The 27,854-nt window shown below is 31.8% G+C and overlaps 1 protein-coding gene and 2 long non-coding RNA genes across 3 annotated transcripts; all 3 read left to right on the plus strand.

The window, feature by feature from the left end:
- The first annotated feature begins 683 nt into the window (after positions 1–683).
- Positions 684–5,872, plus strand: LOC127711576 (uncharacterized). Its single transcript, XR_007986790.1, has 3 exons — positions 684–803; positions 3,878–3,959; positions 5,757–5,872. It is a non-coding gene; the product is annotated as an uncharacterized LOC127711576 (long non-coding RNA).
- Positions 5,873–6,297: 425 nt separating this feature from the next.
- On the plus strand, positions 6,298–8,060 carry LOC127711575 (uncharacterized). The gene is made up of 3 exons (XR_007986789.1): positions 6,298–6,401; positions 6,859–7,009; positions 7,923–8,060. It is a non-coding gene; the product is annotated as an uncharacterized LOC127711575 (long non-coding RNA).
- A 2,415-nt stretch (positions 8,061–10,475) lies between these two features.
- Positions 10,476–19,751, plus strand: LOC127711566 (sushi, von Willebrand factor type A, EGF and pentraxin domain-containing protein 1-like). Its single transcript, XM_052217659.1, has 4 exons — positions 10,476–10,665; positions 12,206–12,385; positions 18,606–18,788; positions 19,282–19,751. The coding sequence occupies exons 1-4, from the start codon at positions 10,524–10,526 to the stop codon at positions 19,548–19,550; spliced, it is 774 nt and encodes a 257-aa protein (XP_052073619.1). The 5' UTR covers positions 10,476–10,523; the 3' UTR covers positions 19,551–19,751.
- Positions 19,752–27,854: the final 8,103 nt, after the last annotated feature.

Here is a 27,854-nt window from a genome sequence, read left to right on the forward strand (position 1 = left end):
ATTAATCAATACAGCTGAAAGTTAACAAGACAACACGAAATAAGACATTTGAGGATAACAGACCTTTAACTATATCCGTATATCTAAACACAAATTGATCTCCACTTTGTCGTTTACCAGAACACATCGCTATTAGTAAATGGCTTTATTGAAAAAACATTACTAATGTATTGCTAGTTTATGTATTTGAGTACGGTCAGATACAAAAGTAAAGTATTAGTTAAGTCGGGAGTATTCAACTGCTTTTCTATGATGTACCAATAACATATATAAATTTTAATACAAAAAATCAAATTCAATGAAAAATAACCCAAAACGGTCCATGTGGCACAGTATCTACTAGTGTTTCAGATAAGTTGAGGTTTGACATATGATATAGTCACTTTCATTTTGTTAAAGACTATGTATTTCCATACATTTGTTTGTGTAAAAATGATTAAGTTATTGGTTTTTGTCAATTATGCATATCTCCCTCACTAAAATATAATGAGGTTTAACAAAATCTGCGAGTAGTCATCCGGTTTTTTTTACCACGGAAATTAAATATATATCAGAATGTTTTTTTACTTAGGCGGAAAAAGGGGGAGGGGGGAGGGTGCCGGTTAAATGAATTGTGAACTTGAAAGTAATTACCGCAGTTTCATCTTTAAGGTTGTAAAAGATCTGCTTTTTTACAGCTTTCTACATGGACATTTATGAATCTTGTGATGAACTTTCGGCATATGGAATAACAGAACCGTCTTGGTATTATATAAAACCTCATAAAGCATCAACGTCCCAGAGAGTAAAATGTTTCGAAACTGGTAAGATTTTGAATGAATGTTGCTTATGGTACAACACCTTTAAGCTTTCAGCCTTAAAATGGATTACATGAATGAAAAAAAAACTGTCTTCCTGAAGTAGGCATTTTGCGGCTTTCTATTTTCAAACAATTGAATATAAAAAAGGTTTATTTTAATGAGTGAAAGCAATATGTAGAAGAAAGGAGTTCTTCGGTTCATTTTTATTTGTATGTTTATGTCTCTTTTTGTTCAAGTTCACAAGGCTCATTTGACTCATAATATAAGTTTATAAGGGACCTAGAAATACTGTAATGAGATAAACACATGATAAAGCTTAACAGAACAATGACAGCAGGCATGGGGCGAATTACATTGCAATTTAATGCATTATATTACAATTACTTTGACCAAACCATGCCTTATATTACAATTACAATTACATGCATTTATCAAAGTAATGCATTATATTACAATTACTTTTGCAAAGTAATGCCTTGAATTACACATTGCATTTGAAAATTTTATTAAGTGAATAGAAAAATTAAACATTTTGAAAAACAACTAGAAGTCACAAAAGATTCTAGCATATGCAGTTACTGTTCCATGAATTGAATATAAGTAAACATGTAAAAAGTCTATTTAATTCGACTTTTACAATTAATGAACAATTGTCTAAATGGTGAAAGTATTGATTGTAAAACAAACTAATTAGTGTTTTATAACAAAGTTTAATTATCTTTTATTTAAGCAAGACAAGATATTCTTTGATCTTATGACAACAATACAGTTATGATTTTCAAATATCAATCTTTTTATGCAGGGAAATGTATGAAATAAGATGAAATAAAGAATATATTCTAATGATTTACATATTCTTAGTTAATCAAGAAATCTTAAATTTGGTTTAGTTAAAACTCCAACAATATGTTAAAGATGTAGTATGTGAAAAACGTAATGACATGTAATGCCATGTAATGCATGAAATTACACAACTTTTTGCTAAAGTAATGCATTATATTACAATAACATGTAATGCACAAATTGCTGCATTACACATTACATGCAATTACTTGGAAAAATGTAATGCATTACCATGCATTACAATTACAAATTTGCATTACCCCATGCCTGAATGACAGTAGATATGATTTTCTGTGAATGATTTGAAAATTCGTCAGTTGATTTGTAATACAAGTCAGAATAAATAACTACTTGACTTTTTACAATATGTGACAGTACATACTAGGTTGTTTGCATTGTAAAAATCTAGATGAAAGGTGATAAAAAGAGCAGTCATAGAAGAATTTTCATCTGAAACTTCTTGAAACCGACAAATGTAATGTAATTGAACATTCTTTCGTGTCATATTTCTCAGCATCTGTATAATTGAACACACACAATACGCATATGCAATCGTTAACACAAACATGACTTTTGGAAAAGTAAGTTGGCAAGATTTATGCATTTAAAGCGGTGATAGTCACATTCATTTATACAGATGTAAAAAAGAACGTTTTGCGCAAAGATGTGTGGAAGAATTTGATCAAGATTCATGCTGTGGGAGGAATATCCAACCAAAGACCAGTGTTGGTTAACATCCATGGCACCTTAATTGATTTGTGGAATGTCAAATGTAAACGAATGCGCAAACTGTCGATACGAAGAGCATGTTTTCAAAATGACAACAACCCTCTACAAAAAGTGCTACAATGGACTTGCTCAGGAACTTAAATGTCACTTTGGTACATCGACACCAAGATCATCCAATTCTATCTTATCCGATTTACCTTTTTCGAAATGAATTTCATTCGTTCTTGCAAAATAAATGGAAAGTGTGTAAGAATTACGACATCCACTTCATGAAGAATGGCAAAACATTTGCAGTATTTGTTTAACGCAAGGTCGATACGATATAAAGCTATGTTTCAAGTCAGTGTCGGTAACAGCAGATATTGACACAAAAGCAAAAACACCTGAAGACATTTTGTTTGGTTATTTTTTTTATATGTATACACAAATGGTAATATGTATGAATTAATAAAGACTGCTCCAAATGAAAAGTTGACCATGGATAAATTTGGCTTATCTTTTTATGTACCTTTTGTTCATAAGCTTCCAACTTTTCTACGTATGTATACACTCCTAGCTTTCAAATGTTTAGGTTTGATCAATTATGTTAAGGTTATTCGAGAAAAGCGCATCGGGTGCACGAAACTTATAGAAATCGATATTCTTTATTTGACTAATCATGGACCCTTGTGAGCTTTAAATTTCATACAATGATTGTTTATGACAATACAATAATGAAATACAATATTATAGAGCAATGAACAGTCAGTGCATGCACATGAGAGAGAAACGTTAATCGGAGAGAAAATTAGATAATATTGTAAGGATTATTTCCATTTGAACAGTATTGAATAAACTTTAAGATACCGTGTATCGGTTTTTTTCGCTTGTGTTTGATTTTTCCTGCATATTCGAAGATTTATCGCTGTTTAAACATTTCATATATTATACTGTCAATTGTCGAGTATACACAAGATTGATATGTAAACTCTTTTCACCCTAAGGTTGTAATAACTTTATATGGAAAACAATCTTTTGTGTTGATCGACAGATCACAACAATGTGCATATTAAATTGAAATCTGTGTTTTTATAATAATTAAACTGGCTAATCATACATAGCATACCTTTTGTCAACAACCAGTGACATGTTCAGAACAGTAAATTAACCGAAACATTTTGCCTATAATGAAAAATAAAATAAAATAAACAGTTATGCCATAACAAAAATGATCAAAACCTTCATTTGTTTGTTAGCATCCGCGATGTCATGATTTTATTTCCTTGAATGATCTCCGAATTATGTATTTTTGTAGCTCTCGTATTTTGGTGTTACCTTTTCTCCGTCAGTCAATCAAGTTTATGTTGTATACATCTTAATTATTGTATACTAAAGTCATTTTTCGCGTGTATTATCCCAATCAGCTAAATATATATTACGCAGTGAAATATAACCTGCACATTTCGTCGCGAAAAAGTTCTAAATATGTATTTCACGGCTTTGAATATGCTTTGTTTTATTTACAGATGAATCATTTATGCCAATTTCTGTGCTGCCTATTTTAGATTCGTCACCACATATGTCTAACCACGATGCCATAAAATCAAGGTAAAGAATTTCAGTTGCTAATACATGTATTCGGAATTAATTCTAAAACTGTTTAATTAAGGTCATAGTAGATTATCGATGTTCAAATTGATTAAGAAGAGACAAATCAAGCTAACAAACAAAGACTGAGGAAAACGAATGTAGTCAAAATAGAGCTAGACCGGTTACGTTGACAGGGTAAGTGTCTCCTGATATGCATGTATCACCGGCCGTACGAATCCACATACAGTCAAAATTTTCCTAATCGGTATAACTTAAAAGTTAAATGACAGATCATACTATACAGGTATCAAAAGATCGTAGACTTTACCCTTATCTGAAGATTTAAATTTAACTTAACATATGCGTTTACTAAGGTCATATATTTATTAGCGCATTTGCGTTTTAAAAATAAGCAGAATACGCCTGACCTTTCTGAGACAACTAGTTTTTATCTGATTTTATCTTTCGCTTTTATGAAAGTATTGAATTTCAAGTAACAATTTTTATTGATTTATGTTTATGATTAGTGTTTGGATTCTAGCAACATCAAATAAGAAAAAGACTATGTTTTATCAATACAGTAGTCTTCAAAAATCGATTATAATTATTTAACAAACAAACTGATACAATAAAAATGAAAACTACTTAGCCCCACAACATTCATTTTAATGTGAGAGGACCATTTAATTACATTTTTAATATATAGGCTCACACAATGGATTCCAGTTTAATTAGAGTTTTTATGTCAACTATTGCTGTTCACGAAAATAAAACGTGGGATTCCTTCCTTCATAATTGTTGACTAGTCTATCATGTTCTGAATCTAAATATACATATCTAATAAATATTTGTACAACATTGAAATCGTCAATTGTTTTGATATACAAACGGTATGTTTAGCTATGTTGTCATATTCCTGAAATTAAAAATTGTTGAATCTAAATATACATATCTAATAAATATTTGTACAACATTGAAATCGTCAATTGTTTTGATATACAAACGGTATGTTTAGCTATGTTGTTATATTCCTGAAATTAAAAATTGTTTTTTTTGCAATGATTTTCATCATGATTCCACGTCCTTGCATGTAAGTTTCAAAAATCCACTTAAACTGTAAGGATCTGATATAAATATCACGCGTCTATTCTTACAAGTCTAATGTCAACTGTCATCTAACACATTTAATGCACCCATGACAAAACATCTCAACCACATTACTTGACTTCAACGAAATCGAAATCATAAGTCGAATAATGACAAACAGCACGGTTGACATTAAAAAGAAAAAGAAATAAGATTAGTCCTAAAAAAACTAAAAACTAAAATTTTGGTAGACGAATCTCATTGAAAACCATGGTTGTTTCAAAAAGGTTAAAAGTTCAAACTCTTCTTGTGAATTACCGTTAATATGCCGATAGGTACATCTTTTAAAATGTAAAATGTAAAGAAGGACTTGTTACAGTGCGCTCAAAATTATTTCTAAATTAAACTTCATCAGTTACGTCTGATACCAAAAGTTTGCGAATAACAAAGTATAAATATTATACGAGTATTTGAACAAAAAAGGGTTTCAAATCAAACGGATTCGTTCTTTAGCGTTTTGATTCGAGAATTCTTATAACCCTTTTGAAACAACCATGATTTTCAATGCAATATTTTTATTTTATTTTATTTTATTCTTTTAAATAATACTATATGTTTTTAATGTTTTTGTGAATTGATAGTAGAAGTGTTAATTCGTTGTCCATATTTATATATGTGTGCTTCAATCAATCACATGTTTTGTTATTTCCCGTTATATTGTTAAACCAGATTGAAATGGCCATATGAGGAAGAAGACTCTTGGAAACCATTAACATTTAATGGTAGTCAATATTTGACGTTTACCTATCCATTTGATGTAATCATCACTGGATTGGTTACCCAGGGTAAGATAGCATTATAATTCACATACTGTTTTAAACCAATCTAAATTATAGAATTTTTAATAATTTGAAATGTATCTCAGATATATTTACATGCTGCAACTCCCACGAATATGTATTTCCCTATTATCTCGGTCTACAAATTTGAGAACATTTTGATTGATATCAGAGTTTGTTTTATCTTTTGGAATGTGTCTATATATTTTTGATCGGTGATTTATCTAGTTACATGTCATCCTGTTGTTTTCTGTCACTATTAAGTATTAACAATTTCGATTTGGTCAATTTAAAAAAACCCATCCATACATTGAAATGACTGCGTTGCTTCACATGAAAAGAACAATAATATCGACTATTGCTAGCAAATTAACTTTGTACACAATAATAATTAAAAGTAATTCGATTTTTTTTCCCAACTTCAGGTAATCCATTAGGTAAAAACAACGAATGGACCCGTCGATTTGTTTTTAAATACTGGGATGACGTAAGTGAGCAGGAGATTACATATAGTCATGAAGGAAATCCTGTGAACGTAAGTGAAAAGCATCTACAGAAACATTACAAGTAATCACAATATACATGTACATACTTTGAGGGTACATTATGGAATATGATGCAACTTTAAACAGAGTAATTAGAGATAAGAAATGTATCGATTGTTATCGGAATCACTTATTTATATTGCCTCTTACTAGCAAAGATAAATAATGTCCATCCCCAACAAAAAACAAATAAAATAAGATATATTTCCTTAACTTTTTTATGTCCACAGGAAGCACACATATACTTATCAAACGAGTATAAACAAACAAACGAGTCAACTGAGACTTGCTTGATATGGTCATTTTTAGAAAAGAAAAAAACAAAGTATCACCTATTGATGTTTAAATATAGATACTTATTAAGTAACATGCCATGGGGTTGACAAATGTTTGTGGTTGATTAAGTGTGGTATTTTATCTATTACATTTTTCTTTTTTTTATTACAGTTCAAAGGCAATACTGATAGAAGTTCACTAAAGTACAATATATTTTCTAACCCCATCATCACAAGAGAATTTAAGATATACCCTACCGATTGGAACAACTGGCCAGCTTTGCGAGTAGACATCCTTGGCCAACCTCTGTCGTCATATAACTGTAAGTTTTATCTCTTCCTAAACAGTACGGTTAGACACTTTATCTTAACAATGTGTATAGTATTAATTGAAAAAAGTGGGTGACTTAGAAAATTAAGGTATTAATAATATGAGAAGTAAGAATTAAGATATATATAAGACTCTGAGCTAAATTTTATTCTTTTAAAACAATACAATTTTTAACAGCATATGCCATTAGTTGTTATCGGAGGCTAGTAACCCACATATATAAAAAATGTGGGGGGAAAGGCACTTCAAACATGAACTAATTAACAAAAAAAAAACCAAAAATGACATTAAGATGCAACAACATTGTAGATCGTCTATTTTACTATACATATCTCCAAATTGTACAACTCCAAATTGTCCTCAGGCATAAAAGTTGTGAATAAATTGAACATCAACCATCCAGTATCTGTTATGATTACCAAATCATTCAGATGACAAACAATAAAAGATACAGAAAAAAAACCTACCGACGAGTTTCCCTACCTTTGGACAGGCAAAAGTACAAAAACACCGTCACCCATTCTTTCTAGAGGTTAACATTCCCCAACCCAATGTCGACCAGTTGACCGACAGAAGGCACGACCACACGACGTGTTTTGACGCAAGAGGTACGTTTTAAGATTCCGTATCATTGTAAAGTGTCTAAACGTTAATGGAAGCACCATATAAATTATTTAGCCTTAACCAGATTTTCTACAAACTATGTTCTTCGATAGTACACTCCGAAATGCTCTTACATCATAATTTTTAAAATTAAGCATCGAATCAATTAACAAGATGTACTTGATCTTGTTTTCTGTACTGTGGAATACAATGTTCGTCGTAAATCTATATACCATATACACATAATGAAAAAAACAAAGTAACGAGAGTGGTAGTCTTTAATTTTTTTTTTCGTAAAACAGATAGTCAGTCGGTAGTGAAATGCTATTTTGTGACGGACGAAATTAGAAGCAATACCAGCTCACCATCTGCCTCTAGCTTAGATGAATGTAAAACATCATGCCTGCAGTCTGGTTATCCATTATGCAGTTTTTACATAGGTAATTGTAGATTTGTATATACCAATACATCATTAGTAAGACACGTTTTTGCATTTGAAATAGTTAAAGTTTTTATATGTGCATAATAAACTAGCTGTCATCCTCAAGTTGTGTAAAATTTATATAATTTACTTAGTATTTTAATTACTCATGAATATGATTTGTGTCAAAATTTAACACTGCATAATGCTACCTTACTCAGAAGTAACGGATTTGTAAATATTTTTGAAGTTTCATTAGCGTTCAAACATCGATACAACATCTAGCATCTGATTGATCTATGGTGTAAACATAATATAATTTACCTAGTATTTTGAATACACAAGAATGTGATTTGTTCAAAAATTCAAAACTGCATCATGCAGCCGTACTCAGAAATAACGGATCTGTATAGTTTTCAGAAGTTTCATCAACGTTCAAACATCGATTACACACTTAGCCACTGATTGATCTATGTTGTTTTTTTTTCTTAGATGGAAGGGGGAAATTTTAATTGAAATTATATCTGTGCCTACATGACATATATAAAGTAATTGAAGTAAAACATTAAAGCAATAAATGCATATAAACCTATATATATATCCTGAGAATAGACATCGAAGAAAATTAAACAGTAGTAACCTTTTCAGATGGGCGATAGCTGGAATGAGGGTTTATCACATAGTTCAAAAAAAATGCGGACGATAACAAGGGGAAATTAAACACTCACGACTCGATAAATACTCACATCGCCATGGCAACCCAACCCCCCCACCCCCTCCCCCCCCCCCCCCCCAAAAAAAGAAGAAAAAAACAAAAAAACAAAAAGAAGAACAAGTCCACAAAAAAAATCATAGAAAACTGACGACTGAGCAACACGGACCCAACTAAAACCGGGGACGATCTCATGGGCTTAACATGATTTTAGTCAATTGATACACTAGTGCAATGCCAAAAAACATCTAGTCCGTGATTGCGACTATAAAACATATAAAGGCATTCGTTCAATTTCGTATTAACCTACCTACATTTTTTCATATACTACGATACATAATTTGATTTTAGATAATTCAACAAATTGTTATTGCTGGAATACCCTGCCGTCTACATACGGGTCCTCTGAAAACCAAACATGCAACACTAACAACAGACTGTTAGTTCACAAAACATATGGTATGAATCTATATAAAATATGTTTTAATTGATTTCAAATACTAGTAGTAAAACGATAAATAGCAGATATTTGTAATAAAACAGGATTGAACTAAAGAAGTATGTGAAAAATAGAAATTGATGAAAATAATTGAACTTTCGTTGTCTATAATTTCAATAAACTATTAAAACATATTTTGCGACATACAATTAACGAATGAAATGATTTTTATATCCATATCAATGGTTAAGTTACTCCAGTTTTAATCTCCTGAGACATCACTATAATATAAATAAATTTGAATATCATGAAGATTATCCATTGCAACAACAAAATAAATCACCAAACTGAACAGGAGGTGAAATTTAAACTGTTACAAAATTTCATGCGGCTGTTTTTCTTGTTATTGCAATTTATTGTTATAAGGGACAAAAATACGGTACTGCTCTCTGTGACGTACAAATATTCCAGCATTCGAAGCATGATATTGTATTTTTAAAGTTTGTTCAGAGGTTTCTTAAGTGGATTTTGAAATATGTTCTGACAAATTTAGATTGAGTTTAAGGCAACGAAATAAAAAAATGTTTAAGAAAAGAGGCTGTAAAACTGTTACCGAGTGTAATTTTGTCTACATGGCGTTTTGCTTTTGGTTAACATGGTGAATTCACACATATTTCTATGGTTAAGAAAGGTTTTTAAAATACATGTTTAATACGATTAAGTGTATACACCGTTGATGACTTTTGCAATGCTTAATATTTGGTAGACCACACAAAGTTGCAAAACGAAAAAAAAAAAAAAAAAAAAAAACACAACTAAACAGCAATTTAATAATTCTAAATGAAGTTGTCAATATGACAAAAAGATGATAGTGCTTAATTCGATGTCATTGCTTAACTACATGTTGAATGTACTTTGCCAGCAACCAACCGGATTAACAGAGATACGGGACATATGTTAATAAGACATCAACCCAACGACTAAAACTAATAAATGTGCATGAAAAACACAGAATAAAATCAGTATAGGACAAACACACTTGACGGTAAAATAATAGTATAAAAGATAATCTAAAGGTTTAACAGTGCTCTGGCAATACATAGATGTTAGCAACATTTATTAAGTTATCAAACGCTCACTGGTGAAATCGAACATAAGCTATTACAGTTCTGTCATTAATACCGTATAACGAGAAGCGTCAAGATATACATAAATATATCTACTAATTATGTATATATCACGATATGCCGTTATCTAATATATTTTCTTTATATTTAGAAAAACTATGTCCCGATCCTCCTACAGAGTATAAAGCTACCAGAAACTATACCATGCCTGTACCCGGATTTTACACATTCAAGTCAACTCTGACGGATACATGTATTGATGGCAGGTTTCTAGATAAAAACGTCACAAAGTCGTATACTTGTCTACAAGATAATAAATGGTCAGAAGATATATTGATGTGTGAAGGTACGTACATTTTGTTGTTTTTCTTTCTAGAAAGGAAATTACAAAACATAAGTCATAGTTCTCATTCACCAGCCCATACTTTCCATTGACCAAAAGGTGTTTGACATTGCTGCCAGATAATCATCTTCTGCACTTGAACACTATTTTATTATATAACTTGTCATCCATCCACATTGCGTTTTTTTACAGTTTAAATTTTGCATGTATCAGGATTTATTCTGCAATATAACAAATGTGTTAACAAATATACAGAAGTATTAAAAAGAAATCAAATGTAAATTCAAACAAGGGAACTCAATAAAATCTGACAAAACCAAACGCTCGACTACATCAACCAAGGGTATTACTGGGAAAAAAACTGTGGTACAGGCTTTTAACGAAAAAAGGGTTGGTTAACCATAGTTTTATAGCTAGCTAAACCAAGCAGAACGTAGCATATTTGTATACTGGAACAGGCGTTTATCAAATTTATGAATAGCAATTTTATGTTTATGACTGTAAGCTAATATTCCTCCTTGATAATAAAAATGAAAAGACGTAGTATAATTGCCAACTAGATAACTCTCCATCTGAGACCAAATGACGTAGAGGTTAACAATAATAGGTCACCGTACGGCCTTCAAAAATAAGCAAAACCCATACCGCATAGTAAGCAATAACAGGCCCTGGCATAACAAATGTAAAACATTTCAAATGAGAAAACTAACGGCCTGATTAATGTACAAAACAACAAACGAAAAACAAATACGATATACAGCAACAAACGACAACCACTGAATTACAAGCTCCTGACTTGGGACAGGCACATACATAATGTGGTTCGGTTAAACATGTTTTCTGGCACCAAAACTTCTCCCAAACCTAAGACAGTGGTGTAACAGTTCAACACAAGAACAAACTATCAATCTGATTTGAAAGGGCTTAGCTCATCAGATGGATACAAAACAGAAAAACAACTAACAAGAACACAGACCGAACGGGACAGGAAATTTTTACATCACATCCCTCATAACAAAAAAGACACAAAATGCAAATATGAGAATAATCACAGGTGAGGTCTCATGAGCACACGGAAGATGTAAAGTGATTATCACTATCATATGACCAAATTTTGATGAACACATTACAGCTGCGTGTATGGGATAGATTGTCCCTTCGAATACCGTCATCTTTTCTCCGATTTGTACATCACCGAATGCGACTTCTCACGGAATTTGTAATTGCCATATTAAATATGAATGATGTCACTAAGGAGTAGGATCTTTTAGTCCTTTTTGAACAACCCTGGTTGATAATATGGTTCATGATTATCAGCCCTTTTGTAAACTGTTTGTCTCCTCGTTGTCTCCATTTTGAGCGTGATATTGTCTGTTTAATTTAATGTTTAATGTCCCTTTGGTATTTTCTGTCTCTTTTTGTGCTGATAAGGATGATCAAAATATTAGCACATAGATGCCAACAATGAGAACAGTATTCCATTTTAGGGAGATGGGGAAAGTATAAGTCCATAGTTATATTTTTAAAATATTTTTATTTCTAGCTTTTTGTAACCAGCTACAGATACCATCGAATGCGAAGGCGAATTCTAGCGAAGATTACGTCCAAACTGTCATAGCTGTAACATGTGATCATTACTTTGTAACAGCACAAAATGACACAACACAGTACGTTACATGTAACGAGACAGGCATGTGGGATGTAACGTTAAAGCATTGTGATGGTTTGTATTAATATCCGTCTTCCACTTAGAGTGTGATCTGCCTTATCTTTGCTTCTATGTATGTGAACTATTTTTCATTTCTAAAACTAAGATATATAACGCTCACATCTTAACTCCTTGCTATATTTTTTAATACATTTCGTCATTTTCGGTTAATCACTAATGATATATTGTTTGTCGATTTTTTTTCTGATGCCGTACAATTACTACCATTTAATATAGACATCATTCGTAAATATAAATTAACATGCAGACATCTTATACGTTCAGGTATTTCACATCCAATCTTTTATGGTAATATTCCTTACTAGGCACAAAAATGTCGGCATTCACATCAATAGCTAACCAAACCTTTAAACAGAAGGGATATAGTAACGATACTGTTGTCAAGTCATTAAGGATTGCATATTTTGGTATTAATATTGATTCACTCATAGGATCTTTGCATCTGAAATAAACACATTTATGCTTAAACCAGTTGCTGGCATGATACGGGTTATGTTCTTCTCATATATTTTATGATGGTATGATACTAAACCCCTAAGGGGAGGGATTGTACTTGATTTTCATATGATGAAGACATAATCTTTCAATCAGTTTAATTGAGGTCTGGAGCTGGCATGTCAGTAACTCCTAGTAGTCCTTTGTTAATTTATGTTTCATTGTCATTTAGCTTAGTTTCTTTTGTTTCCTATTCTGACATCGGACTCGGACTTCTTTTAAACTGAGTTTTACTGTGCGTATCGCTGTATGTTACTTTATTCTACATAATCTAGATGTATAGGGGGAGGGTTGAGATCTCACAAAACATGTTTAACCCCGCAGCATTTTGCGCCTGTCCCAAGTCAGAATCATCTGGCCTTTGTTAGTGTTGAATGTTTTTTAATTTTGTTCATTTATATGTTTTGGAGTTTAGTATGACGTCCATTTTCATTGAACTAGTACACATTTTTATTTAGGGACCAGCTGAGGACCACCTCCGAGTGCGGGATTTTCACGCTGCGTTGAAGACCCATTGGTGGCCTTCGGCTGTTGTCTGCTCTTTGACCGGGTTGTTGTCTCTTTGACATATTCCCCATTTCCATTCTCAGTTTTATTACCATTGGGTTGATGCCTCTGTTGATGGAGCTTTAAAGGATTTTACCATCTCAGTAGGTCAATACTTCGGTATTTACATAATTTGTTGTACATGAACATGTTGAAAAAATACGGGTATTGCTTGAACGAAATTTTCAGATTGTTAGATTTTTTATTTTATAAACCCTTTTGCCTTAAGATCGCTAAAAGTACACTTGTTGTCAAAATGAGTAGGATTCTAATTGACTAGAATTGTCAGTATTCCTGTCGAAGGTCGGTGGTTTTCTTATGGAATTTCGGCTTTCTCCACAAATAAAAAATGACCACCACAATATTGCCAATTGTGCTGAATTGAAACATCTCCAATCAATCAAATGGTCATTTAGTGCAGTGTACTTGGTTCAATTAAATATTATATAACCGTGAGAATTTATATCTCTGCTTTTGGGCTGTTAGTTGCCCAGTATATTAAAATGAAGGGTACATGTAGTATAAAAACACATACGGTTATATTTTTTTTTCAATTTGCAGTGATTAAATTTAGGAAATGATTTCTTCATTATTCATAGATCAGAGTTCATTTCCTTGTTGCTAATTAGCTGCTTAGCACTTCAAAGTTTGTATTAAATTTTGGAATTTAAAATAAAATCATTGAAGAAATATTTTTTGTCGAAGATGCAGTGAAATTGGTACCTTTAAATGTCGTTAAACGTATGTTTAAGATGTAATACAAAGTAAACTTAATGGACTGTTCCCTCAAATTGACAAACCTGAAGATCATAAAAAGTAGTTTCTAAAAATATAATACATTAATAGAGGTATAGCTTTTATTAATTTGTCTGGTATTTTTCATGACTTTACCGTTCAAAACTTTATACCGCCATATTTTGATAGCATAGAGCCTCCTATAATTTCTTATTCGTATAAAAAAACCAGTAGAAGTTTAATTTTTAATTGTACGTCAGTTACATCAGACGTCAGTATACAAAATAATGCTCCATCAACATGAGACTGTGAAACATCGAAGTTTAGAAATGATCCCTATGTCAATGTAATAATAGGGGACCTCAACATCGCCCAAGACCGAGAGGTTATAAACTTTCTGAAAAAAAGACCAAAATATCGTCCACCGTCGAAAATAAATTGGGAAAGGTGTTGTCAGGTTATTAAAGATACTCTTTCATCCAATTGTAAAAAATGGTGCAAACGTGAGAAATCTGACAAAAAGTTACTTGATTCCTATTTAGATAAAATAATGTCTGAATATTGTTGATCTTGGCATATCACATTTCGAAAATAACTTAGAAATAAATATAATAGTAAGTGATACGCCTATTTCTAGGATTAACATTCAAGTACTCGCAAAGCTTTTGTGTTCGTACCAGCCGACAAAGCAGCCAACACTGTGGTGATGGTATGAGATGTAAATACTACACGGAAGTCCTTAAGATTGAAATCATACATTCAACTACATTCAATGCCGTACGCTCCACATAGATTCATATGGTAAATAATCATGTCACCATCACATCACAGCTTAAGGCCTGTTCTGAACATTTGATGGTCCCCATCATCTCGGCCTCTAGTAAGTGTTCTACTACCTATCTTTCAGTGCATTTAACGCGTTCCTTAACTACTATCAAAGAACTTATCATTAGTTTTTGTAATAAAACATATTGAAATAGTGGAATTATCCATTTTGAAGTGTAAAAAATTCTTTGTTTTTTTTGTTGATAAATTACGTTTTTTAAGGTCCTTTTGATTCAGTATTGACTTTTCCTCTCTTTATCCTACATTTCCGCATAATCTCATCAAACAAAAGTTTTCCTATTTAATTAAATGGTCGTTTGATAAATCTGATAGCAAATGTATTTCCTGCAACTCGTATCAAGCCTTTTTCTCAAATGAGAAAGGTAAATATGCTAGATATACTTACTGGAGGTGTGATGAGATGATCTAAGCCGTTAATTTCCTCCTTGACAACATTTATGTAAGTTTTGACAATAAAGTTTATCGACAGGTTGTAGGTATTCCTTTGGACACCAAATATGCCCCTTTAATAGCAGACTTGTTCCTGTACTGTTATGAAATACAGTTTATCGCTAAACTCAGTAAAGATCCGTCTGAATTCATTTCATTTAATTGACAAATACAACAACACTTATCATTATCTTGATGATATTGTTTCGTTCATTAATCAAGAGTTTTCTAAATATACAGCCGACATTTACTAAAAGGAATTTATTTTAAATAAGTCAAATGTTAACAACAATAACTGTCCTTTCCTAGATTTAGATATTTCCGTTTTACACAGAAACTCTACACAAAAAATTTACGACAAAAGGACTGATTTTTCTTTTTCCCTATGTTTATTTTCCATTTTTGGACGGTGATGTTCCTTTGGCACCGTCTTACGGTGGTTATATATCCCAACTCGTTCGCTATGCCCGTGTCTGTAATGAAGTTTTGGATTTCAATGAGCGTCATCTATGTATTACTGGTAAATTATTAAGTCAGAGATTTCGTTACCACAAAGTACATAAAACCTTTACTAAATTCTTCCATCGATACAAAGATTTGGTTAGCAAGTTTGGCTGTACCTACAGAAAACTTATTTCAAACAGAATAGCACATCCCTAATTTTACGATGATGTTTTTACCGAGTCTGGAAATTTAGATACGATCCGGGTAAACTAATCAATCCTTCAAATCAACTTATTCTAAAAGGTTACTAATTCAACACTGTAAATAGATCTTTGAATAGTGTTTTAATTGGTATAAATATATTGATATTGGTTTCAGTTAATCAAAACCATACTTAATATTATTGTTAAGACATCAGTTGTTCGACCTGCTAGTCAAATGCGTTTTGTTAAAATATACTTTTTCACTCATTTGGTCTTTTGGAAAATGTTTTTTGTGCTGTATTTAGACCCCTCTACCAAGAAATTTGTTTTGCATGCACACGTATAAAAACTGCGGTTTTTATCCAACGCAATCATAGGTTTGAACGTTGTTTTCTATTTAGACTTGTTTATATTTTTTCGTTTGGGCTTGTATTATATTTGCCTTCGGGTTTATATTATCCGTTTATCCTATTTTGACTCTTTCAAAATTCAAAAGTCTATCCTAAATTGAGGTATATTATATGGCCTTCCAAATACCGTTTCGATTCCTAACATCACTGAAGAGATATTAATTGTCGAAATCCGTATATGGTGTACAAATGTTTGCACCTCATGTTTGCGGTATACCATCTTTTCCGCAAGTTTATTGTTTTCTGTTTGGTAAAAAATTGATAATAAGATCTATTTTGTTACATCTTGTGATCCGTTTATTTGGCAATCGCCAATGGCAGTCAGCAGGGTTTAAGAACATCAGTTGTTCGATCTGCTAGTCAAATACGTTTTGTTAAAATATACTTTTTCACTCATTTGGTCTTTTGAAAAATGTTGTTTGTGCTGTATTTAGACCCCTCTACCAAGAAATTTGTTTTGCATGCACACGTTTAAAAAATACGGTTTTTATCCAACGCAATCATAGGTTTGAACGTTGTTTTCAATTTAGACTTGTTTATATTTTTTCGTTTGGGCTTGTATTATATTTGCCTTCGGGTTTATATGATCCGTTCATCCTATTTTGACTCTTTCAAAATTCAAGAGTCTATCCTAAATTGAGGTAAATTATATGGCCTTCCAAATACCGTTTCGATTCCTAACATCACTGAAGAGACATTAATTGTCGAAATCCGTTTATGGTGTACACAGTTTTGCATCTCATGTTTGCGGTATACCATCTTTTCCGCAAGTTTATTGTTTTCTGCTGGGTAAAAAATTAATAATAAGATCTATTTTGTTACATCTTGAGGTTTTGAACTTTTCTTAATTGAATTGTTTCATATTTTTCATGTCGGGGCCTTTTATAACCGACTATACGGTATGGGTTTTTCTCATTTTTGAAGGCCGCATGTTTGCCTATAATTGCTTTCATCCACTTTATTTGATTTTTGTTGGATAGTTGTCACATTAGCAATCATACCGCATCTCTTTATCTTTATATTCAGACTGATGCGTACTGTTTGATGTGTTTGCAACGATTAAATTCTGATTCGTTGTATTTTAGTAGCAATCCAAGTTCCTTTAAACAATAAATACCAATTTATAACATCACTTCTCCTGAGTATCAACATTTTCTTTGTTTGTTGCTTGTAAATATGAATGGTAAGAAATTAGGAGTATAAGCGAATGAGACAGCTAGCCAATATGATTTTAGTTATGCTGTTCACATCTCACTGACATACGATTTTACAATTTTATTTTACCACAAGTAAATCTTTAAGCAGATTTAAATTTACCAAATAATAATAAAAAATGTATTTAATGAAAGCAAAACAAAATTAAATACATGATTGATATTCTGAAACGCGAGAATTCCTATTTTTGTCTTCTTCAATATTGACATGTTCGGTTTTTCAGATTTTTCTCAGGTGATAATAAGTCCTTATATAATTTAAATTTTATCTTATTATATGTCAAAATGATAATGGAATGAAACGGGTTCTTGGAACATCCCATCGACATAAACATTACAGCTTATTTAATATATATTTAATTTTTTCTGACAAATGCTTCTTATGTTGCATTACTTCAAATAGGTTTCAGTTCAGTGGTTGTCGTTTGTTGGTGTGGTTCATAAATGTTTCTCGTATCTCGTTTTGTTATATAGATTAGACCGTTGTTTTTCCTGTTTGAATTGTTTTACACTAGTCATTTATGGGCCCTTTATAGCTTGCTGTGCGGTGTGAGCCTAGGCTCCGTGTTGAAGGCCGTACTTTGACCTATAATTGTTAACTTTTTATACATGTGACTTGGATGGAGAGTTGTCTCATTGTCGCAAGTTCTGATTTGTACAATATTTGGACAAATTCTGTTTCGTTCTGATTTTCGCCATATGTGTAGTATGTTAAAGTAAAAAGTGTTTATAAAAAAGGCAAAGAAATAATTTTAAAAAAATAAGTTAGTTATTATATAAACGGAAATGGTTGAATATTTAACTTATAACTTTTTTTATAAACTGATGTAAGTTTCTCTACTTAGTTCAGTTAAATTTAGAATACTTAAAAGTATGATTTTATTTTCTTTAGTGTACTTATGTGATGAAACACCATCTTTGCTGCATGCTTCAAAGTATTTGAAGGATTCAAATACAACGGAATATATATGTGACCCATACTATTCTTTTTCAAATGGATCACAATCAAGGATAATTACATGCGATGGAACTAGTTTTAAATGGGAGATTATGAACGATATCTGTACAAGGCAAGGTAAATATGTCCAATTATATAATATAGAAAAAGAAATTACGAAATTAAGAGAGCATTCTTTAAAATGCATAAGTTGTATAGATGCAGTCAGATGTTGAGATTGACATATGTAATAGACTTCGTTAGTACTCAATAGTTTGAAGACGCATTTTTCTTTTGCTGCTGAACTATACACAACACGAAGTTGAAAACGAAAATTACATGATTTGACGTTTGTAATCGCCATTGAAAAAAATACAAGACAAAAGAGATTTTTTAATAAAACTCTTTGTCAAGAACGATTTATTTTTATTTGTGTGATTTATAAATGAACAATGCCTGTAGCTTTCAATGTTTTATAACTTTCTTGGCTTTATTGTAGAATTTACGACGAAAATTCTCACATTGTTTATATTGGTTTTAACAAAGAAAATTGGAAAACAATTAAAGAAAAACAAACACATAGAAGGAAAAGCAAATATACACTTCCTATAATTTTTTTTCTTTCTTACAGATGATTTAATATGTTACCGATCTATGACTTCCCGATTTCTAGGAAATACAATGCGAAATTCGACAAGTGATGTTCTATTAGAGTTTTTGCCAAGAAGTCAAATGTCCTGCTCGAGCGCCTGTTTGAAAAATTGGCATTGTAAAGGATATAATTATAAAGATGATGTATGTAGACTTTTCAATACCAAATCAATATCTGCTGATCTTACCAGTGATGTCAATTGGTGGTACTTTGAAAAAAGCGACGAAGATCTTTATTCCTGTATTTGAAAGGAAATATAAAGAAAGTGTATAGAGTATGTACAATATTATAAAATTCAAACGGATCAAAAAGTCCACGGTGAGCTCATTAAACTGCTACTAATTGACAATTTACGTTTTAAAAACACTAGTGTCAGATTTTATGATTTTATACATCAATGAAAAGTGAGAGCTGTTAATAGGCTTCAATAAAATATTGGTAAAACATATTGTAAGACTATTTTTTCAATACATACTTTATGCAAAAGAAAACCATGTACGAAAAGCATGTATGAATACTAACCCAAAATTGAATTCGAAATATATCTTTAAAAAGTAAGCTTTATGTATAATTTTAACACATAATATAGTAGTCTAATATTTACAGTTTTACAAAAACAAGGTTTTATCGGGAATCTGAAAAAAAAACTTTAATAAATAAATAGTTTACACAAAGGTGTGTGATGTGTACTGTTATGTAGGTGTGTGATGTGTACTGTTATGAAGGTGTGTGATGTGTACTGTTCTGTATAATGATCAAAGTACGCACCTTGTCTCAGTCAGTTTTATTTTTTCTTATTTATACTAAGAACGTCCTCGTAAATTTCTCGTGCATAAAACAAGTCATTTGGAAAAGGTCAATAGATCAGCAATCAGCTTTTCTAGAATGAACCTGACCAGGTATGTAGGAGACAAAAACTTGTTTAAAGGGATATGACATAAAATGTTTACATATTGGAACTTTAACGTTAAAAACAATGAAATTGCCAAACGATCAGATCGGCTGGAATAAAGATTTGCGGCTGCGATTTGATACACTATTTAGAATACATAAACTATACAAATTATTAACAACTGATTGTTAATGGAATTTTCAAAAGAAAAACACATTTCCATTATGCATTGAACTTACTGTAATGATTAGCATATCAGTTGTGTATAGTACATAGTAGCTGTGAAAATTTCCATGCAAAACATTCTACCTTTATTCAGTCATGTATGTATAACATATATATATGTTATGGGAAGGTTGAAATCTCACAAAACATGTTTAACCCCGCCGCATTTTTGCGGCTGTCCTTATTCAGGAACCGCTAGCCTTTGTTAGTCTTGTGTGTTTTTTTATATATTGGTTCATTGGTATGTTTCGGAGTTTAGTGAGTGTGGTGTCCATTTCGCTGAACTAGTATACATTTCGTTTAGGGACCAGCTGAAGCCCGCCTCCGGGTGCGGGATTTTGTAGCTGTGTTGAAGACACATTGGTGGCCGTGGACTGTTCTCTGCTCTCTGGTCGGGATGTTGTCTCTTTGACACATTCCCCGTTTCCAATTAAATAAAGGATAAAGATTACCATCATTATATATAAAGATGTACGAAACATTTCCATGAGACAGCAACACAACGACTAAAATAACAAAACAAACATGTTTTGGCCATTTAAAGAATTAAAAACATAGACAGATATCTATTTTAGCCAGGTTCTAAGTCGTCGGAAGTCTACAACAATTGGGAATTAATCTTAAAAAAAAAATAAAAATCTGCCATCAATACCAACATAACAAAAAGAGCACTAAGTTATAAAATAAGACACATACTGTTTTGTTTTTGTTTTGTTGATATGTTTTCCAAACTTTATACGTAAAATATTGTTTGTGTCTCTAAGAATAGCTAGAAGGTTCAATTCTACGTGTTGAAACGTTTTTATTTTTTTTCAAATGTCACGACAACCGAATAACATGAAAATCGTTATTGATGGAAATAGTATGAAAATTAATTTGGGGATGCGTAAAAAGTAGGGTTTTCAAGTAACATCAATCGGTATAACATTCATGCAATATACTGTATAAAGGTAATTAGAAAATACAGAATTAAAAATATAAAAAAACGGAAGGAAAAATTGGTGTTTAAAGAAACGAAACACAAAAGAGACAAATGCAAGACAAGGAAAGTGAACTGAACAACAAAAATGCTGCTGATACACAATGGAGACAAACAACGATAGATTTGGACAATAACGTCCCTCGTGAAAACAAGAGGGGATAACAGGTGTTCAAACTGACATGCAATATTTTATATTTCAAATGTAAATTTAGGCGTCAGTAATGTACCGATGATTATAAATCACAAATCAATTAAGGAACAAACAACTCTAAATAAATAGCTCGGAATCAAAAATCTCTTACTATTCTTGCATCATCCGGCATGCGAATCCACGATCGGTCAAAAGGACACAATCGTGAAATACCACGGATGAAATACGGATGTTAAATAATGGTATATAGCCGTAAAACATAAATAAAACGTTCAAAATAGTGTTAAATTGTCCAACAGCGATATTTTATTGAATATTTATTTTAACTATTTTGATTTGAGAGCCACTGATGAGTCTTATGTAGACAAAACGCGCGTTTGGCATATCAAATTATAACATGTATAAATATGTTATCTTTGGTGAATTACTGTTTAGTATAACATCAATTAGGTATATGTATTTTTTGTCTGGAAAACAAACGTCTGAACGTCTAATCGTACGTTAAGCACATTTTTTTGTACGTTTGTTTTCCATGATTGGTACTTTGAAACGAAAATCCAGAAAACGTATCTTGCAATTTTGCTTGCTAACCAAACGGAAAAATATAAGGTTTTTTGCAAACGAAGGATTTGCGTTGAGTTTGGAAGGAACCATTCAATTGATATTGATTCTCCAAAAAAAAAATTGGCATTTAGGAGTAAAAGCTGAACATTCCGTACTAGAGCTTGTCTTTCAATAATAAAGAGGGCAGGATTTTCTTATCGTCCTGAAAAGGATTTTCCCATTATGTAGGTTGATTTGGTCAAAAGTAATACAACTTTTATATTGTCAATAATAATGCAATCTAGGTTTATCGTACAAACTGCATATTATTTAAACAAACACTTTATCAACCGACAATTTTGTTATTTTGTTTTCACACAAATATTGTTTTTGGTAATTGCAGATGTTTTTTTTTCTCATTTGACCTTCGAAGCTATTATCTTAAAGCATATCAATTCTGACATCTCTAAAAAAACAAAATATGTACGAACCCCAACTTTACTTATGTCGTGCACACATGCTGATCAATGCAAATGACGGCCGATATTATCAATATGGTGACGGTCGTATGAAGGTCATATTATCTTAATCTCTGTTTTCCGTACTTGTATAAATGAAAATGCATTAGCTTAAATAAGTAGAATATAATAATTCTATATAACTGATTGAGAAAGTTAATAACTGCAAACACGTTTGTATGTGAAAAGCCGCAAGAAAAGCTTGTTTGCCGTAGAAATTGGAAGGTAATTTGGGCAAAAATCTGAAAAATGCATAAAAATAATACAACACAGATTAAACAGAGAAAATAAGAAGATAATTTAATGAAAATAAGAATTATAATTGTTATTTTTGGCGGGTCTCGGTGGCTAAATTGTCCGGGTAGTTAAATTACTGTATCACTAGCCTGTCAACATTGAGGTTGTGAGTTCGAATCTCGAACGTGGCAGGTGCAATCGACTCCAATCTTAATAGACTAGGATTTTTATTTTTTCGTACCAAAGGTTGTTGGTTCTCCGCGCACTCCGACCTCCTCAACCAATGAAAACTGACCGCCACGAAATAGCATATAAGTGCTGAAAGTGTCGTTAAACACCAATCAATCAATCAATGCTTTTTTTCATATCTTTTGATGACGTATTCTATTTCCATGTCTCATTAGCAGATTCCCTTCCTTGTTTCGCCTTTAATGTCATAAAAAAAAGAATATCACATATTATTCTTGAAATAAATGATAAACTTTTTGTCTCTTTACACGATAATTTTTTCCTGACACAATCCCTGCACAAAGAATTTCATCTGGTAATAGGTTAAACAATTATATACACAGTAGATTTTCAATTCATACAAATGCTGCTCTTTTATTGGCTGAAAGAGGAATCATTTGATTCCGTCATATGCTTTAATTTCGTATGGAAACAGCCCATGTCGTATGAAAGCAACCCAAGATTATAGAATTATTAGTTTCTTCTATCTAAATATTCAATAGTCAGTTTAAAATTCTTCATGTACTTTAAACGGTTGTGCTAATTATTTTTAGCAAACTTTATTACGCGACGCTATGGTCCTATATTGATCCGACAAATCTGTTAAGGTTAAGTTTGATTGGTGGAGTTGCAAATTCAGTTTGTTTTCACAGTCGCTCAATTTTTTTTCATAATCAAGTCCTTTGAGTCAATAATACGTCAAAGATCGGTCATCAGTCATTACAGAATCCTTTTCAGATCCTTCTTCGATCAATCTAATAGAAACATATACGTGATCAAGTACAGTCACGTATGCAATGACAACATCATAATGATATACATGTGTTGAAAAAAACCAAGATATATTTTATTCCATATGTTTTTTTTCTATAATAGCTTTAATACTATTAATATGGTAGAGCAAAAGTCAAATTCCCTAAACAGATGGTGTTACTATATCAACATGCTGATTTGAAATTCAATGTATGCAATGGGTTTATCTTCCTCAATTCTTTTGTTTTCCTGAAAAAATATTTTTTTAATTTCCTTTGTGCTATCTCAATAGCTAACAAACTTATTTTTAAAGTTCAAAGTATTATTTGGTACGTTTCGAAATGTGCAATCAATTAAACAATGACAAGCTTGTCGAATGGAGTACTTATTAGGTAATCACGATTTTGTCTTCCTTTTGTTGTATTAACATTTTAATTTTCCAAATTCCTTCGTGCTTGAATATTTATTAATTAATATTTACAAGTTCTGCATGGAATCTAGTACAGTTTTACATTAACGATCCAAAGTGCATCATGCGATGAATATTCAAAATGTAATCTTGTGAAAGCTGTGATTTTCTCTCTCAATTTTTATTGATTCCTCATTCAAAAGTATATGTTTCTGTTTTGATATTTTAACTGAGTTGATATGATGTGCTAGAGCTTGATCTTGTTATGGTTATATCATTGCTAAGGGTATACACTTAACGAAAAAAGAGCCGCGGAAGTAGGATTCAGGAAGCACGAGTTATATAATATCTTAACCACCCAACATCATGAAGTGATTTTTTTTTGTTTATACACAGTTTTGATTTAGAAGTAAAAACCGACATGGTTAGAAAATACAAATAATAGCACAATTACAAACACAATTTCATTTTAATATTCTTGTCATGGTTAGAAAATACATAAAGTAATACCAATACAAACTCAATTCCAATTTAATATTCTTGTACGTGTCTATATATAAAACAAATCTATTTTAATTTTAGAAATTTACCTATGATAATATAAACGTCACAAAAAATACGTCACTTTTTGTGACGTTGATCCATTCATGTGACGCACAGTTGATATTTCTTTTGTGGTGTCCTGGTGTGCTGTCGTAAATTCATGGGAGGTGCCCGTTGTTTTTCTGCGGTTTACATGTGTAATGTACTATTGTATTATTTTTTTATGTATTTCTCTGTGCTGAGTGTTCTTGCGTTTGTTTGTACTGTATTCCTGTCACGTAGTATTGTCATTGTAGCGATATTTTTAACATTGCCATACAAGCGGGAGGTTTGGCTAGCCATAAAACCAGGTTTAAACCACATTTTTGTCTTCTTAAAATGTCCTGTACCGAGTCAGGAATATTGCAGTAGTTATCACACAGTCAGTTACTATGTATGTTGGCGTTTGCTTTGTTGTAGTTCAGTGTTTCTGTTGTTTCGTTGTTTCCTCTTATAGTTGATGTGTTTCCCTCGGTTGTAGTTTGTTACCCGGATTTGTTTTTGCTTAATCGAATTATGACTATTGAACAGCGGTATACTTCTGTTGCTCTTATTTAGCAAATAGGTATAATTCGTGCAGCTTTATGGCATTGTTCGTACCACATGATTTTTAAAAACCAAGCCTTTAGTCCCGCACTTTTAACAAACTCCCCAATTTTTGTTCAAAACAGATGTTTCATTACTCTTTGTTTACCAGTAGCTTTCGCGATTTTTTTCTACTAAAGGTTTAATTTATTGTTTCTAACACCTTTAAATAAGTCAAAAATAATTATCATTTCAAAAGTTAGAAACATTTTTATTTTAACAAAAACTAAACAGGTTTGACTTGTCTTTTTATGTCTTCCAGATGTCTATGCATTTAGAAATGTTTGTAGTGTAGACTTATCGTTATATTGATATATATACAACACCAAAGATCACATCCAGTTTTTAGGGGGCTCGTGTTGCTCAGGCTTTAGTTTTCTATTGGGTGTTTTTTGGGTTAGTTTAACTGTTCATATTTTTTTCGATTTTTTCCATGGCGTTGACGGTTTTTCATAGACTGATTAGCTTTAAATGTTCATTCGGTATCGTCTGCATCTTTTATCCAAGTCTGAATAAAGCCAGCCCATACTATCTACTTGCGTTTGCATAAGTCAGACTGCTTTTAACCTATCTTTCGGTTACGGGCTGATATGAAAATAATTTTACAAAACATGTTGTACTCATGGACGTATTATCAAACCATTTTTTCCAGACTACATATATGGAGTAGTGCCATTTTTACAAACTCATTAAAGCTTTATACTAAGTAGCAGTATCATATCTCCACGAATTTAAACAATACCAGAAATCACTTATTAATGCATATTATGAAAGGAGATGTGATTTATACGTCAACGATACATTAACAAATATGACAAAAACTACAAAGTGACATCTTTAAATCAATCTAGTTTTCAACAACAGACAGGTGTGTTATGTCGTTAAATGCTTTTATATACTTAAATAAATTACGTGATAGCAGTCAAGATAACACCTGGAATGAAACCTAACTGAAAACATAAAGACATAGAAGACACCAAAAGGCTATACAAAATCATAATTCCAAGAAAAACAGACAACACCAAGCCAACATAAAAAAAACAACCAATAATAACGAAACCCTACCAAGGAAACTAAAAACTGATAAACACGAACCCCATCAAAGACTGGTGTAATTTTATGCATCGCATTTAGTAATTTCACAATCGAGTAAAAGAGGACGGTGATCATTTTTGATACAGATATTCCATAATGTAAACCAATTCTGATGGCGTTCATACAACTTTTGAAGGGATGACTTCAACTTTACCATTTGAAACCTTGATGCAGTGTAAGTAGTAATTATCTATCAATGAAATATAAACTAATAAAAAAGACCGAAAACCTTGGAATATCGTATCAGCTGGGAGATACATACTTCACCTGCACGCGCTGCTATAATGTTGCAACACAAAAATGAAAGTTCCCTATCGGACAACTGAAATTATCTGATTTTCCATATGTTCCGTTCTCAACCGATCCTCATTGTCAATTTCAAGATATATATAGAATAATAGAATTTTTGTTTTTGATACTGACTTTATCAGTAAGAATATTAAGCAAGCCCGCTAGTGCGAGCTGATATTCGAGCTGATGAAGTCAGTATCACAAAATATTAAAAATAATAAGCCTGCAATTCATTGGTTTTGATTGGTTGCTGTGTAACTTATTTGTTTTTTCGTTAATTGTTTTAGCATAAATTAGGCCGTTAAATTATTTTTTTTAATTGAACAATTTTAATGTCCGGGCCTTTTGTAAACTAGCAAATGAATATAAGTCATTTTGATCTCAACATCATCTGAATTGTCTCAACTATAAAAGAGTTCATATAATTCACTTGCATTCAATTCGGGTCTGTTCAGTAACGTTTCGGACAATTCAGTATGATTTTAATATGTACAGTTAAATAACTACTGCAGGACAGTCTGAACATAGACTAAATAGATCTTATTTGACTGCAAGCACATTGTCTGAACTTACGCAATGGGTAATACTGCAAATTGACTGTAAGACTGAAAATGACTTAATAATCAATTTTTTAGTGTTTGTTGTTTATATGAAAATGACCGTTTCAGATAAAAATTGGCTTTCTTTACGGTATGGGTTTAGCTCATCATTGAAGGTCTTACAGGGCCCTATAGTTGTTTACATCATCGTCATTGGGTCTCTGCTTGATAGCTGTCTGATTGGCAATTATGCAACATCTCCTTTTATCAATAATAACTGTTTTTTGGTATCCTTTATGTGAAGTTCATTGGGAAATATGCAATCGGTATAGTTGCTGACTTTTAATCACTTAGCGAAAGGATATCATCTATATAGCAGAACATTACATAAAAGTTTAATGCCAACTTTTCATTTTTCTTTCAAAACGCTTTTATTGAGTCTGCCTCACTAAAATATATACAACTGGTTGTAAACTATGTCAAGGGATACATATTATCTACCTCATAAGAAGGAAACGCTAT

The sequence above is a fragment of the Mytilus californianus genome, unplaced genomic scaffold (genome assembly GCF_021869535.1).
Source record: "Mytilus californianus isolate M0D057914Y unplaced genomic scaffold, xbMytCali1.0.p SCAF_8, whole genome shotgun sequence".
Lineage (NCBI taxonomy): Eukaryota > Metazoa > Mollusca > Bivalvia > Mytilida > Mytilidae > Mytilus > Mytilus californianus.

Excerpts from the sequence above, each read along its gene's own strand:
- LOC127711566 (XM_052217659.1), top strand. The coding sequence starts at position 10,524 with ATGCCTGTACCCGGATTTTACACATTCAAGTCAACTCTGACGGATACA. Across the intron at positions 10,666-12,205 it reads AGATATATTGATGTGTGAAG|CTTTTTGTAACCAGCTACAG; the intron begins GTACGTACATTT and ends TTTTATTTCTAG. Across the intron at positions 18,789-19,281 it reads CGATATCTGTACAAGGCAAG|ATGATTTAATATGTTACCGA; the intron begins GTAAATATGTCC and ends TCTTTCTTACAG.